Raw genomic sequence first — 15,139 nt, 5'->3', positions numbered from 1 at the left:
AAAAAAAAAAAAAAAAAAAGAAAGAAAGAAAAAAGAAAAAAGAAAAGGAAAATAAATCTCTTGAACAAATGAGGAGGTTTATTTTTCTCTTGGAAGGAGAAGCTCAGAGATAGATAATACAGGGCTATTGTGGCAACTCTATGACACTGTCAAGGAACCAGGTCCCTTCTAACTTCCTGCTCTGCTATTTTTCATGTGTGAATTTAGTCCCTATGGTTGCCCACAGTCCTTGAGGTCCAAGAGGACTGCTCCTCCCTCCTGCAAGCCACCTTAGTTTCAGAAAAGAGTCGGGGAGCACAAAAGCACACATTCTTCCCAGGGACTTCCACTTCAATTGTAATAGAACTACAAATGTGCCTACTGCTAGCTTCAGAGAGCCTGAGAAATGTGGCTTTAGCTATCAGTAAGAAAGAAGGGGAGAATGGATATCAGATGTGCCGTCATTGTCTGCTATGAGTCTCTACTTGGAAATCTCCAGATCATCATGACTGGACCTTTCCTTATTGTCGTCTCCCATCAGAACATACCGCCCCCAACCCCCCCAAAATTTAAGATAAATCTTAAACATTAAAAAAAATGTGAGTAACATTTGTAATTTTAAAGAGAGAGGCATGGCATTATGGAATAATTCTTAAAATAAAAATTTAGATTTACCCCAAAATCTATAGTAATGATTGCTAACTGTTTTAAGAATGAAAATTCATTTTTAAAATAAAAAAGTTCATGATGTTTCACATATAAGACTAATTACATTTTCAGTAATTTACTGGTTGACAAAAGGGTATGATGGATTTGGTATAAAAATGCTTGGATGCTGAGTGCAGAAGGATTTGCAAGCAGACCCTTTGCAACGAACTCAGTGCCACTGCCTTCCATCCCTCACTCCCTCATCCTCTGCCCATCTGGAGGTCTGCACCCAGAGTTATATACCCTGCTGGGAGGGCTGAAGTCTTAATCAACTCTCGGATTATCAGAAATTCCTGCAAAAAGATGTGTAGAGGAAAACAGGTATCTCTTCATCATTTTATGTTTAGGGATAGCTCCAATCAGACCCAACATTCTGCCATAGGGTCTGATATTTTCATGCTTTTGTCAGCTAGGTATTTTCCAGAAGACCTGGTTAAATAAAAACCAGTGAAATAAGACATTTGAACAAGCTCATGGGACTCACCCTCTTTCTTTCTGTTAATGACTAGTCTCAGGTATCCTATAAACACCCCCACTGGTTTCATCCCAGAACCTCTGGGATATTCCCTAGGAATAGTTTCCAGTAAACCCACTTTCTTTATCTGGGACATCCCAGCTGCCTCTTCCATAGTACATAGCTCTCTGGCCAAAAACCCAGATGGTTGCTGTGTTTTAAATTTTCTTTCGTATTCTACCCATATCCCACCTCAGTCCTCCTCTGACCTAGGCTTCTGCTGCCCTTTTAGGATCTGCGAGGTAGGGAGGAAAGTTCAAACAGTAAAATGCTTTAGATGATTTTATAGGAATTTGTAATTTACAAAGCATTATCTCATTTAATTTCCATAACAACCTTTTAAGCTTGCTATAACTTCCTCTTTGCAGAGGCAGAAGCAGAGACTTGGTCCAAGTAGCTAATGAGTGATAAAGCTGGGACACACACAATCTGAGACTTTCTTGCTTAAAGGCTGTCAATCATTTTTCCTCCTATGCCACTGCTAACACATGAAGATGTCACCTGTTCAGGCACATTTTACTTCAGATTGGCTAGTAGACAGAAAGATCCTGAGGCCTTGAGGGTCAGATGAATTTTGAGGGTTTGAGGGAGATGGAAAGTTCTGGAGCATAAAGGGAAGCTAAGGATAAGATGTAATGGGGAAAAGAAGGGTGTTGACAATAGGATGGGCAGGAAGTCTGTATAAAGATCAGCGTGTATTTTTAACTCTCTGATAGGATTTGGCTCTGTGTTCCCACCCAAATCTCACCTTGAATTGTAAGAATCCCCACATGTCGTGGGAGGGACCTGGTGGGATGTAATTTAATCACGGGGGTGGGGTTTTTCTCATGCTGTTCTTGTGATAGTGAATAAGTCTCGTGAGATCTGATGGCTTTATGAAGGGCAGTTCCCCTGCACATGCTCTCTTGCCTGCCCTCATGTAAGATGTGACTTTGCTTGTCATTTGCCTTCTACCATCGTTGTGAGGTCTCCCTAGACATGTGGAACTGTGAGCCAATTAAACTTCTTTCCTTTATAAATTACCCAGTCTGGGGTACATCTTTATTAGCAGCATGAGAACAGACTAATACACTTTCTAAAAGAAAATAAAGGAAATTTTCACATGCAGAGGATATTTATTCAGGGAGGTTGGCATAAGTAGCATGAGTAGAAGAATATGGCATGCATAAGATAAATTTATGTGTTTTAATGAGTGTAAGTATGTTTTCTAAAAACAATTCTAATTTTATAGCTATAGGGATAGCTCTTTATGTTGTATACTTATAAGTAAATTATTTATATATAGACTGTATTTACTAACTATATACTACATATATAGTTTATGTATTTTATCTTTTATTGATATAAAATATTTTACATATTTGTGGTATACGTGTGTGTTACATGCATAGAGTGTATAGTGATCGTGTCAAGGTATCCATCACCTGAATGTTTAACATTTTTATGCATTAGCTTCATTTTGAGTCTTCTGGTTACTTTGAAATATCCATAATGTTGTTGCTTACTCACCCTAGCCTGATATCAAACATTAGAGCTATTACTCATAACCAACCTCTCTTCATTCCCCTTTCCACCCATACTCCTACCTGTCTCCGGTATCTATCATTCTACTCTCCACTTCTATGAGATTAAGTTTTTTAGCTCCCACATATGAATGAGAACATGCTGCACTTGTCCTTCTGTGCCTGGCTTATTTCACTTAACATAATGGCTTCTGGTTCCATCCATGTTGCTACAAATGACAGGATCTCATTCTTTTTTATGGTCAAAGAGTATTCCACTGTGTATAGTTCCATTGTACGTATATACCCTATTTGCTTTATCCATTTGTCTGTTGATGGGCACTTAGGTTGATTCAATATCTTTGCTATTGTGAATAGTGCTGCAATAAACACGTGAGTGCAGGTATCCCTTTAATATACTGATTTCTTTTCTTTGGGATAGATACCTAGCAGTTGGATTGCTGGATCATATGGTAGTTCTACTGTTAGTTTTTTGAGAAATGTTCACACTATTTTGCATAGAGGTTGTACTAATTAATATTCCCACCAACAGTGTATGAGAGTTCTCTTTTCTCTGCATCCTTGCCAGCATCTGTCATTTTGGTCCTTTTAATAATAGTCATTCTAACTGGGGTAAGATGGTATCTCATTTAGTTTCGATTTGCCTTCGTTGATGATTAGTGGTGTTGAGCATTTTACCCGTTAGCTATTTGTATGTCTTTATATGTAATATATATTTTAAAATAGCATGTGATCAATTGAAATAACAGAACACACTACCCAATGGTTCCATGTTTTGGTAACATGGTATAATGTCACATTCTCTTATTGTCACGTAATCTGCTATACCCCATTGTTAATTCACATAGACATGCTCTTGCCTGGGATTGACTTTATCCTTGCAACTCTCATTCTGCTGTCCTGTACAATAGTGTGACTCTTCTTAAACCACAAATGGGAACTAAGATCCAATCAGAAGACAGAAAGTTTTAAACTAGGATGTTCCTGAATATGTGTGTTTATATTATTTATGTGGTTTCTGTTTGTGAGTTCCACAGAAGCCTAGGCCTGCTTGTCTCTATTGTATAAATTTAACAGCTTCTTGCATAGTTCAGGGTCAGAGAGCATATTTTCAGGCCACAATGATGAATGATCCATGGGTCACTCAAGGCACCAGTTTAACATTTAGGAGTTGATACAGATGTATACCAGGGAGGGCTTAATTGTTAGCGGTGTATGGAGGTGCACAAATCCTCATGGGACTGGGATAATCTTGTGAAATATAATCTGATTCCATTTTATTCTGGCAAAACCACACGGGACATATAAGAGTGTCTTTTCTACCTCTCTAGCTCAAAGACGGCCTGGCCTGCTGCCAGTTTTTGTTTTTGTAGTTGAGATATAATTTACATACCATAAAATTCACCATTTTGAAGTGTAAAATTCAGTGCTTTTAAAAAAATATGTTCACAGCTGGGTGCGGCAGCTCACACCTGTAATCCCAGCACTTTGGGAGGCTAAGGCAGGTGGATTGCTTGAGGTCAGGACTTTGAGAACAGCCTGGCCAACATGGCAAAACTCCATGTCTACTAAAAATACAAAAATCAGCCAGATGTGGTGGCACACACCTGTAGTCCAAGCTACTCAGGAGACTGAGGCACGAGAATTGCTTGAACCCAGGAGGCAGAGGTTGCAGTGAGGCGAAATCGTGCCACAGCACTCCAGCCTGGGTGAAGAATGAGACTCTGTCTAAAAAAAAATCTATATAGATAGATATTATTTATATCATAAATATAAAATATATAATATGACATATATTTATAATATTATAAAAATTACATATTATATTATATTATTTATTAAATATATATTATATAATAAATAATATGTAACATATTATATATTATTTTATATTTATTATGTTATATATATTCGCAAGATTGTGCAACCATCACCACTATCTAATTCCAGAGTATTTTAATTTTACCCCAAAAAGAAACCCATTCCCTTTAGCAGTCACTCTTCATTCACCTCTCCCCTTAACCCCTGGAAAACACTAATCCACTTTCTTTTCTGTGGATGTGACTGTTCTGTACATTTCATATCAATGGAACCGTACAGTGTGTCCTCTTCTGTGCCTGGCTTCTTTCATTTAGCTTAATGTTTCAAGTTTCATTCACGTTGTAGGATGAATCAGTGTTTTGTTCCCTTTTATGCTGAGTAATATTCTGTTGCCCAGAGATGCCATGCTGTGTATCCATTCGTCCACTGATGGACATTCGGGTCATTTCTACTTTTTGGCTGTTATGTGCTACCATGACCATTCATGTACAAGTTTTTGTGTGGCCATGTTTTTAACCAAAGGAATATTGGGGAATACACAGAGAAGCCTGTCCTGTGAAGGTTTGTTTGCTGCAGCGGTTCATTGAGAGGCTGCCCTGGTACCAAGCACTTGACGGAGGTCATGGGACTTCCAAGGAGTGAGATGCCCAGCACCAGGCAAGCCCCTGCATCCACGTTCCTGCTCTCGCTCCAACACCAGGGCAGCAGCCTAGTCTTGCAGTGACTACTGATGGGCATTCGTGCTGTTTGCTGAGGACGACGTGGCTTGGTTTAGAAGCCCGACACAGCCCCTTAACACCTTGGACATGTTTCATCCTCTCTCTGAGCTCCAGTAGTCTCACCTGGGAGTTGGAGGTACCAAGAGCCACCCCGCAGAGTTTATGTGAAAAATGAGAGACAATGCCTGGGAGGTACCCTGTTCAGGGCAGGGACTCGACCAGTGGATCTTTATTCTAATAGCAATTATCCTGTGCAATAAACCATTTGAAGACACGGAGGGCACAGATCAGGTGCAGTGTGGATCAAAGCTCTTTGAATGACTTGGCTATCTTATAACTCTTCAAATTACTTTTTTCATAAGGATTCCATGGTTTGCTCAGGCTGTTATAACAAAATACCACAGATGGGTGACTTAAATAACAGAAAATCATTGTCTCACAGTTGTGGGGCCTGGGCATCCAAGATCAAGGTATTGGCAGATTTGGATTTCTCCTGAGGCCTCTCTCCTTGGCCTGCAGATGGCCACCTTCTTACTGTGTCCTCAAAGTGGCCTTTCCTCTGGTGTCTCTTTGTGTTTCTAAATTTTCTCTTCTTACAAGGTCACCAGTCAGGTTGAATTAATGCCCACCCTAAGGGCATTGTTTTAACTTAATCACCTCTTTTTTATTTATTTTTTTAATTTATATTTTATTATACTTTAAGTTCTAGGGTACATGTGCACAACGTGCAGTTTTGTTACATATGTATACAGATGCCATGTTGGTGTGCTGCACCCATTAACTCGTCATTTACATTAGGTATATCTCCTAATGCTATCCCTCCCTCCTCTCCCCACCCCACAACAGGCCCGGGTGTGTGATGTTCCCTTTCCTGTGTCCAAGTGTTCTCATTGTTCAATTCCCACCTATGAGTGAGAACAGACGGTGTTTGGTTTTCTGTTCTCACGATAGTTTGGTCAGGGGCATGGATGTAACTTAATCACCCCTTTAAAGGCCCTATCTCCAAATATAGTCATCTTCTGAGATACTAGCGATGGAAACTTCAACATATGAATTTTGGAGGAACATGGCTTGGCCAGTAACAAGCACCCAGGCAAGATCTACTCTCTCCCAGATGCTGGGAATAGAAGGAAAAGATTTAGGCCTTTCCCACTAGAAACACAGTCTCTTGGGAGGGACAGAAAAATAAGCAGGTAATTGTAAAACACCCTTTCTCCATTTACCCTGTCTTTTGTCTCACAATTGCATTACTGTCTCTGCAGATGTGTCACTAATTATGCAATCAGCATTTTGACCACCTGAGAATTCTAGTGCAATCAACTGAGAACTCTCCAGGTCTTTATCAGCTAAGAGGAAAAAAATATATCAGAGCCCATTTAGAAACAGGAAAAAGGTTAGCCAAAAGTCCTGAGACACACTCCCAGAGAGAGGCAAAATAGTCACCAGTTGAGCTTTAAGTTTGCCTTTAGGTGCTTCTTTACCTTCATTTTGCCAGAGTTTATCTATGCAGCCTCCAAACATAGCCAGCCAGGGGATCCCTGACACTCCTGGTGTGCCCAGCTGCCCAAGTTCAAGTCTGTTCTGTCCCTTCCCACATCCAACCATACCTCTCCTATGTCTTTGCTCTCTGCTTGCCAAGGTGATGGAGTAGGGAGTTAAAAATTATCAAGCACCTACTGTGTGCTGGGCAATAATTAGACACTTTACATATGTTATCTAGTAATATTTGAACCTCATAATGTTCCTATTTCACCTCTTATACAAATAAGAGACCTGAGCTAATAACATACCTAAGGTGACACAGTCAGTAAACAGCATCACTTAGATGCAGTTCTTTCTAACTCCACTAAGACCTTCAGAATCAGCTATTCATGCAGCGAACAGCTTCTGGTCCCTGTGAAGGTAATGGTCGTGATGAATACATTGGTTCTTAATCCACATCTTAGGTTAGGTTTCCCAGAAGCCATTTCTGAGAGGCATTTGGGTGCTTGTGAGTTATTGAGGTTGTGCTTTCGGGAGAAGGGAGAGAGGCAGGGGAAGGCCGGGGAAGGAAGTGAGCAAGGATGTGCTCTCTGCTGGCTGATCTACTGCCGGATCCCAGCTCTGAAGTGCAAGTCACTGGATAAAATTGATTCTATCTTGAGGCAAGGGACTGACCTTTTTTATCCTGGTCAGTCAGCCACCGGCTCCAGGTTGTAGTGAGTGGGGAGGCTGTGCAACCAGCCAGGCGGAGTGAAGGGCAAATCCTCAGGAAAGGTGCAGTCATGAGCCTGTAGCTGCCAAGCTTCAGACTGGTGAGGGGAAGCTGGTCTGGACACTCACAGCCTCCACCTCTGATCTTCTGCAGTGCTACTGACATTCTAAAAAGAGACCCCAAGGAAAATAATACCTTGATCCAGAGAAGTGTGTCTTTCCCGCTTCAGGTCCTATGGCAAGTTGTTACAGGAAATACTTTCCCATTAGGGGACAGGAAGTGGGGGCTTTTAGAACCCCAAGTTATACCTATAGACAGTTGTCCAATAATATTTCCGTAAGTCCAATAGCATTGACTGTTTAACAAAGTGGTTTTTTCCTGTACATTATTCATTTGATCATCACAGCAGCTTAGGAAGTAGATGGCAGGTTTCAATAGCCTCATTTTGCAGGGAGATTAAGTGGTTCATTTTCTAGACATTGAATGTGATAAATATGGACCTAAAACTCGCTTCTGACTTGAGCTTGAATGCCCCTCCGATGTTCCATACACAGTCTGGGTGACATAGATACTGGAAAGGACATAATAACCCCATGTAGGGTGACCAGCCATCCAGGTTTGCCCAGGACTTTTCTGGTTTCCACTTTCAGGAAGACGCAGGGTTAACTCAGGCTCACAAAGGCCCACAATACATTTGTGATCCACAAAAGCATTTTAATTTTTATTTCCTTCAGTAACAGAAGAAAAATATCGATATAACAATAATAATAATGAAGCCAGCCAGGATCATATTCATACTAACATAGTCAGAAGATATAATTTTACATTTGTGTGTGTGTGTATGTCTGTGTAAGAAGGGACCCTGAAGGCAAAAGTACCTAGGACCCACAAAGTCATAACTCAGTTCTGGGGAACTGGATCAGTCCTGGGCAGACTGGTGCTGTGGGTTACCTTAACCCCTTGACACCACAAGAGTAGTTCAGTAACTTTGAGTTTTCCATGTGGCGGTTGCCTAAAATCACCAGTGCTTCTCAAAGTCTGTGATTTCCATGTGCCTGGCTGCTTTCCTTCTAATTACACAGCAATTTCCTGAGTTTGCTTTGGCTTTTTTCAGGAAGGAGCTGAGGAGCCCTTCTTTGGGCATTCACAGTGCGCTGTGGGTTCAGCACGATCTCTCTCTCTTCCTCTTGACCATGACCAGACACTTGTCTAACTCATTTTTCTGCCCCCAGCACCAGGCTCAGTGCCAGGGACAGTGTAAGCATTCCATGCATAATTATTGATTGAACACATGAATTAATTGATGGCCTGATTCTACCAATTGCTTATGATATAACGCTGGAATCACAAAACGCCCTGGGCCTTATTTTCTCCATCTGTAAAATAAATATGTTGGAAGAGATGAACTCTCAGGGGCATTTTATGTCATGCATTTGTTATGACAGACCATGAGACTGTCACTGTTATTGAAAAGTGAATCTCAGTCATGAAACAGTCACTTACAGGTTCTTAGAGTCATTGTTGTGCTTTCTCTATTTCCCATTTTTCTTTTAGGTCCTTACTGGAAGGCAGCATGTCCAATGTTACCTTGAGAAAAATGTCTCCCACAGGAAATGGTAATGTACATGATGTTTCTCTTACTCAGAAAACTTTAAAATTTCAGAAAAACAACTCACAGATCTCAATTCTTTAATACAGACATTGAATGCTTAGAAACAACAGTCTAATTTAATTAGCATTGCAAAGTTAGGCTTAAGGAAAAGTATACATGCCACAGCTTTTAGTCATGTGACTGGAATTCATTTTTTTAAAATCAATAAAAATATCTTTTTTTTAAAAATATGACCTTCTTTGTGTTTGGCTCTTACAGGATAAAAGAATTAAGTTACTTAGAATCAAATGACCAGGACTTACTGACTATTACTAGGTATTATAAAAACAGTCTTTTGTGGGCTTCCAAGGTATATTTCTTATGGGGTAAAATGGCCAGCCCACTAAATCCTGGCTCGGTTTATCCCAGGCTGGGAGTTCTCCTTTCCCAGGAACTGGATGGGGCCTCATAAGTGGCACTGGCAGTTTCAGTTGGCACCTGAGCAGCTTTATGTGTTATCTTTGGTGATGGGGTGTGGGATCTGTTCTTTCTTGCTGGTGCATCCTACGTTTAATCAGTACTGGACTTGCCAGCCTAGAAGATTGATGCTGGCCAATCAGTTGTGCCTCTCAGGATTTTCAGGTTAACAAGCCCACACTCAACTCCACACTATTACATCTTCCAGTCTTTCATGTTTCTGTTGATAGAGATGAAGAGCACTACTCTGGGAACCACACGGAAGCAGCAGGATTTTCACGAGGTGAACAAAAGAAGAACTTTCTTACAGGATAACAGTTGGATAAAGAAACGCCCTGAAGAAGAAAAGTAAGCTGGTGTGGAGCGTGGTGGGTGGATGGAGCGGCAGAGAGAGGCATTCTCTGTTTGGGAAGCTAATACTCATCTGAAAAGTGAATGCTTTTCTCCTGAAACACTTTGTTGCATGGTCTAATTTTTGGTAAGACTTAGTAAGCATAAATAGGTTACACATCAGAGTTTCAAGAATATCTCTGCCATTTTAAATATCCACATACATAAGAGAATGTGAGTCATTACTGAGAGAGAGCCTGGTTATTACCTAGGATAGATGTTTGTGCTTACTTGGTAAATTGAAAAGAAAACATGACTTTCCAGTTTCCAAAAAGGTAACAGTTAATCCATGATCGGACAATTCCTGCTATGTTGATCATGTCAGCTGAAATAAACAAAAATAGTATAATTCCGAATTGAATATATAAAATTTTGATATGTACAAGAGAAATTTTAAAAATTACCGACTTATTTTAGTGCCATCTACTTCTGAAGGTGGGATATATGGTATTACTTTGTAAGTACTTACCACCAACAAAATTTTGTTTGTTTTGAGCATTACTTCTACTAGCTGAGAGGTTTAAAGATTTGAAAACTATGGCCACAGGCATATAGCCTCATTGCCAATATAGATTTGCAATACGTATTTGTCCAGCCCGGATATATATGATGTTGTGTGTATGTTATAAATTATGTAGACATTTTATAATTTCTTTGTTATTAAGCTTGGTGTTGGATACTTTATGTATAAAGCACCACTAATTTTACAATAAAACACAAGGTAGGTGTTATATCTCCTGATTTTACAAAAGAGGGATCTGAGCTCAGAGAAGCTAAGTAACCTGTCTAATGGCACATAGCTATTTAGTGGTAGAGATGAGATTTTAACATGGTTCATTGTTTTTCCATTACACAAATGTTTCTCAACCAGGGACAATTTTACCTCCAGGAGACATTTGGCAAGGTTGGAAGACATTTTTGTTGTTAAAATTGGGGAGTGCTTCTGGTATTTAATGTGCAGAGAACAAGGACGCTGGTAAACATCCTATAAATCACAGGACAGCTCCCACACAAAAAATTGTCAACCCCAAAGTGTCAACAGTCCTGAAGTTGGGAAATCTTGCATTATAGGATACTTACTCTAAACTATCTACAAACTGTGCAGATATGGTTATTTGAGGGTCATTCATGTAAATGTTAAATTTAAAACATCTATTAATTTCTGTTATTGAATATATTATTTCAAGGAAATATACAGGACTTTAGAGATTTAGAGACTCACACTAACTTTTGGAGTTAGCACTATTAGACAATCATTTCCTTCCATGAAACAGCATTTATTGCTTCTGTCAGAGCATTTCCAATTTTCTGTAGTGATAGTGTCATGTCAAATGTAGACCACACATTTTGGATTGCCAATATTTACACAGACGAGTGAAGATAGAATGTATAAGACAAATCACAGTTGGGAGGAATGTTGCTTTTATACCAGGCATGCCTCCCCAAGAAAACCCAGGGAAGCCAACTTGGATGGCATAGGAGCTGCTGAATGAAGGGAAAATTGGCTTTGATGCTTCCCTGATTTTCCCTGGCCCAGTTCTGGGCTGTGTGTTATAATTCTGCCTCAGATAAAAACATGCCTGGTATCTGCTGCTCTTTCAAAAATTTCAGTAAGAGATATGGAGGAAGATAGGAAAGTTCTCTTGGGGTCTTTGAGAGTATATATTTGCTGGCATTGTTTCACTTTTACTGTTCGCCTTTCTATTTAATTGTCTACTACAGTTCTTTTATAGCTTCATTAAAAATGGTACCAGAGGCCAGGCATGGTGGCTCAGGCCTGTAATCCCAGCACTTTGGGAGGCCGAGGTGGGCAAGTCAGGAGTTCGAGACCAGCCTGGCCAACATGAAGAAACCCCATCTCCACTTTAAAAACACAAAAATTAGCTGGGCGTGATGGCGGGCACCTGTAATCCCAGCTACTCGGGAAGCTGAGACAGGAGAATTGCTTGAACCCGGGAGGCAGAGGTTGCAGTGAGCAAAGATATTGCACCACTGCATTCCAGCCTGGAAGACAGAGCAAGACTCTGTCAAAAAAAAAAAAAAAAAAAAAAAAGAAGTACCAGAGGGTTGAGTAATGTTACTGGAGCATAACCAGGAAATTGTGGTATTTCAGGTTTGGTTGGGTTGACATGAAATAGGTTCAGGTACTTTCTGCCTTGGTTCAAATCCAAAGGCTTCACTACATGTTTTGACATTTCCTGAAAGGGCCTGTACTTTCAGTTCCACTGTACAAAACAAGAATGATATTACTTTGAGATTTTACATATGAAGGTTGATTGCAGGGTTGACCAGTAGGAATAGCAATGGTTTGGAATGAAAAGATCTGGGTCCTAGACCCATGTCTGTTACTTGCTAACCTTGTGGTCTTAGGAAAGCCACAAAATCCCCAATCAATTTTCTCATCTGTGAACTGGATATGACAGTGTCTTCACTGCCTAATTCATAGGATTATTTTAATGATTAACTAGAGCAAACTGTATTCTCATGGTTCAAAAATGGTCTAGGTCTCCTGTGAATTATTAATCTCCTTAACCACAAATATTGGTACTGAGTTTCCCACGTTTTATGAAGGAGAAACGTCAAGTCCACCAACATATCCAGACATAATGAGCTTGCTTAAATTTAAGCACAATTTGTGGAAAGCTTTTGTATTTGACTTCAAGCCAAAAAGGACTCTTCTAATACATATAAAGCAAATGGGCTCATATTCCCACAGTCTGATAAAACAAAACACATCACAACACTCATTCATTGTTGAATCATGGGATACAATCATGGGTGCAAACTTCATGGGATAAATGATCATTTGTACTGACAAACTTGTTTCTTTTCTCATGCTCTTTCAAGTGGTGACTGGTTAAAATAGACACATAATTTTGTGTTCTCACAACTGAAATAAAATGAATTAACCTTGCCAAAAATTGTGAGCTTGCCCTCATGTCTCTCTCATTTGGTGCTTAGCCAATATTGTGGTAACTTTCTATGTGACATACTTTTGTTCTTTCTTTGCAGAGATGAAAATTATGGTAGGGTGGTGCTTAACCGACATAATTCCCATGATGCATTGGACAGGTGGGTGTTCAGACATGTTACATCATGAGCAGAAACACAAAGATGATAGTTTTCAGAGAAGACTTGTTTAAGACAGCTGAATATTTTCAGCATGCCTCGGGCTTTCCCCGATGTTCTGGGCATGTGAAGGAGAATCTGTGATATCATCAGAGGTTTCCACAAGGAAACTCTGCCTCTCCAGAACCATGACTTGGAGGCAGAACATAACAAACCCTCTGTGCATCCCACAGAGGTGGTCCTCCTGACAGGCAGAGAAAGGACTCTCATAGAAACACGATCAGATCAGGCAGGGTGCCATGGCTTATGCCTGTAATCCCAAAACTTTGGGAGGCCAAAGTGGGAGAATCACTTGAGCCTAGGAGTTCGAGACCAGCCTGGGCAACATGGCAAGACCCTGTGTCTAAATAAATAAATAAATAATTAGCTAGGGATGATGGTACACACCTGTCGTCCCAGCTGCTCCAGGGGCTGAGGTGGGAGGATTGCCTGAGCTTGGGACACTGAGGCTGCAGTGGGCAGTGATGCTCCATTGTACTTCAGCCTGGGTGATGGAAGAAGACCCTATTTCTCAAACAAACAAACAAACAACAACAGCAACATGACCACATTAGATGTCTCTGAACCTTAGGGAAAGGAATCCTAAAACACAGAAATAACAACTCCAGAGTTCACTTGCTTTGTGGTACAGTACCTTTCTTTTTGGAAACTCCTGGGCTAGTGGGAAAACATGAACTGATCCTCAGTGGCAAATAGACTGATCAAAGCAACTTAGTAGAAAAATTAAGGCAAAACAGTAATCACAATGATGTAAATAATCTCGGATTGATAAAAAATAGAGAATATTGTTACTAAAACACAGCTATACTCACATACATACAAACAACCACACCCACCAGAAGAACCTAATTATTTATCAGACACAAGTTTTATCTGGTCTAGTAGCTTGTGTCTGTTTGTCATTAAAATGTAATTAGAAAGGGAGTGTGGATGTCTTCTATGGCATGGATCTTAAAAAGTTAAGCAGACACCTGGGACATGTCTATTTTGGAAACTTTTGTTTATGAATTTCTCTCAACCCTTTTAAACTTTTTAATAATTTTGACCTGTTTTAAGGGTGCTGAGCATATAACCCTCTACACAGAGTTGCCGTTTCATTTTCCCGATGCCAGCTTTAGTTCATCTGATTTACTGTTCTGTGATCTGGCAGACTCTGCCGAGGCCCTGTCCTTAGTCTTTATGGTTTTGAAGATCAGAGCCTGGTTCTCAGCTGGCTCTGATCTCACCAGCAAAGGAGAGGTTCATCATTTGAGTCCAGCCACCTGTGGAAATTGCTGCCTGTATGTTATTCACCTTTCTCTGGAATGATTAAAGAACACAGACCCTTGTGTTTTTTAAGTGGGAAATACGCTTCATATTCTTAATGTACATACAATGTGTTTTAGGTTAACAGGAGCATATTCCCTTTCATGCTTATTTCATATTTTAAATTGTATTGGTTTCCTGAACCCTTCCTCGTGGTGGCCAGCATTGTGGCTAAAGTAGCATATCAGTCTTTTAAGGAACAAAAATCTGTAAGCCCTAGACATTTCCCCCTTGACCTATAACTAACATCACAGAATCAATCTCCCTAAAAGAGTTGGGCAGATTGTTTTTCTCCTGGTACTTGCTCAGAGGGTGTCACTTGTCATTTTTCTGCTCTACAGAGGCTGTCTTTACCTTGATGCCCACTCAACAGCCACTTTGGAGCACCCACTATGTGCCAGCATTGTGCCAGGTGCCAGGAATACAAAGATGCATAGAACATAATCTTTGACCTTAAGGAGCTCTTGTATTCATGAAAACATATCCACAAATGAAAATACTAAAGTTTGTCACGGAAAGTGCTATAGTAGAGGTGTGTGAGTGCACTATGGGAATAGAAAGGAGGGGACACTAACTCTACCTAAATAATCAGAGACCTCACCATGAAAGTGGTCTTTGGTGTTGGTGATGATGCTTGAAGGATTATGAGGAAAAAATTCCCAAATGGGCAAGACCGGCTGGTGGGCATGGAGCAAGGAAAGAAACACTTCCAGCAGAGATGACAATGTGTGCAGAGAGCTGACATGAGTGGGGTCTGAAAATAAAGGAAAATAAATAATATACTGTCAT

The 15,139-nt window shown here is 40.2% G+C and overlaps 1 protein-coding gene across 1 annotated transcript in view; it reads left to right on the top strand.

Moving 5' to 3' along the window:
- SCEL (sciellin) overlaps window positions 1–15,139 on the top strand; it is a 111,653-nt gene that overhangs the window by 10,343 nt on the left and 86,171 nt on the right. The window contains exons 2-4 of the mRNA XM_011953847.1: window positions 9,013–9,074; window positions 9,757–9,874; window positions 12,929–12,988. Coding sequence (XP_011809237.1) covers window positions 9,032–9,074; window positions 9,757–9,874; window positions 12,929–12,988 — 221 coding nt within the window. The 5' untranslated portion in view covers window positions 9,013–9,031. The remainder of the gene's footprint in view (window positions 1–9,012; window positions 9,075–9,756; window positions 9,875–12,928; window positions 12,989–15,139) is intronic.

This window comes from Colobus angolensis, unplaced genomic scaffold (assembly GCF_000951035.1).
Source record: "Colobus angolensis palliatus isolate OR3802 unplaced genomic scaffold, Cang.pa_1.0 Scaffold374, whole genome shotgun sequence".
NCBI classification, from domain to species: Eukaryota; Metazoa; Chordata; class Mammalia; order Primates; family Cercopithecidae; genus Colobus; species Colobus angolensis.
This window is presented reverse-complemented; position numbering and strand designations above follow the sequence as displayed.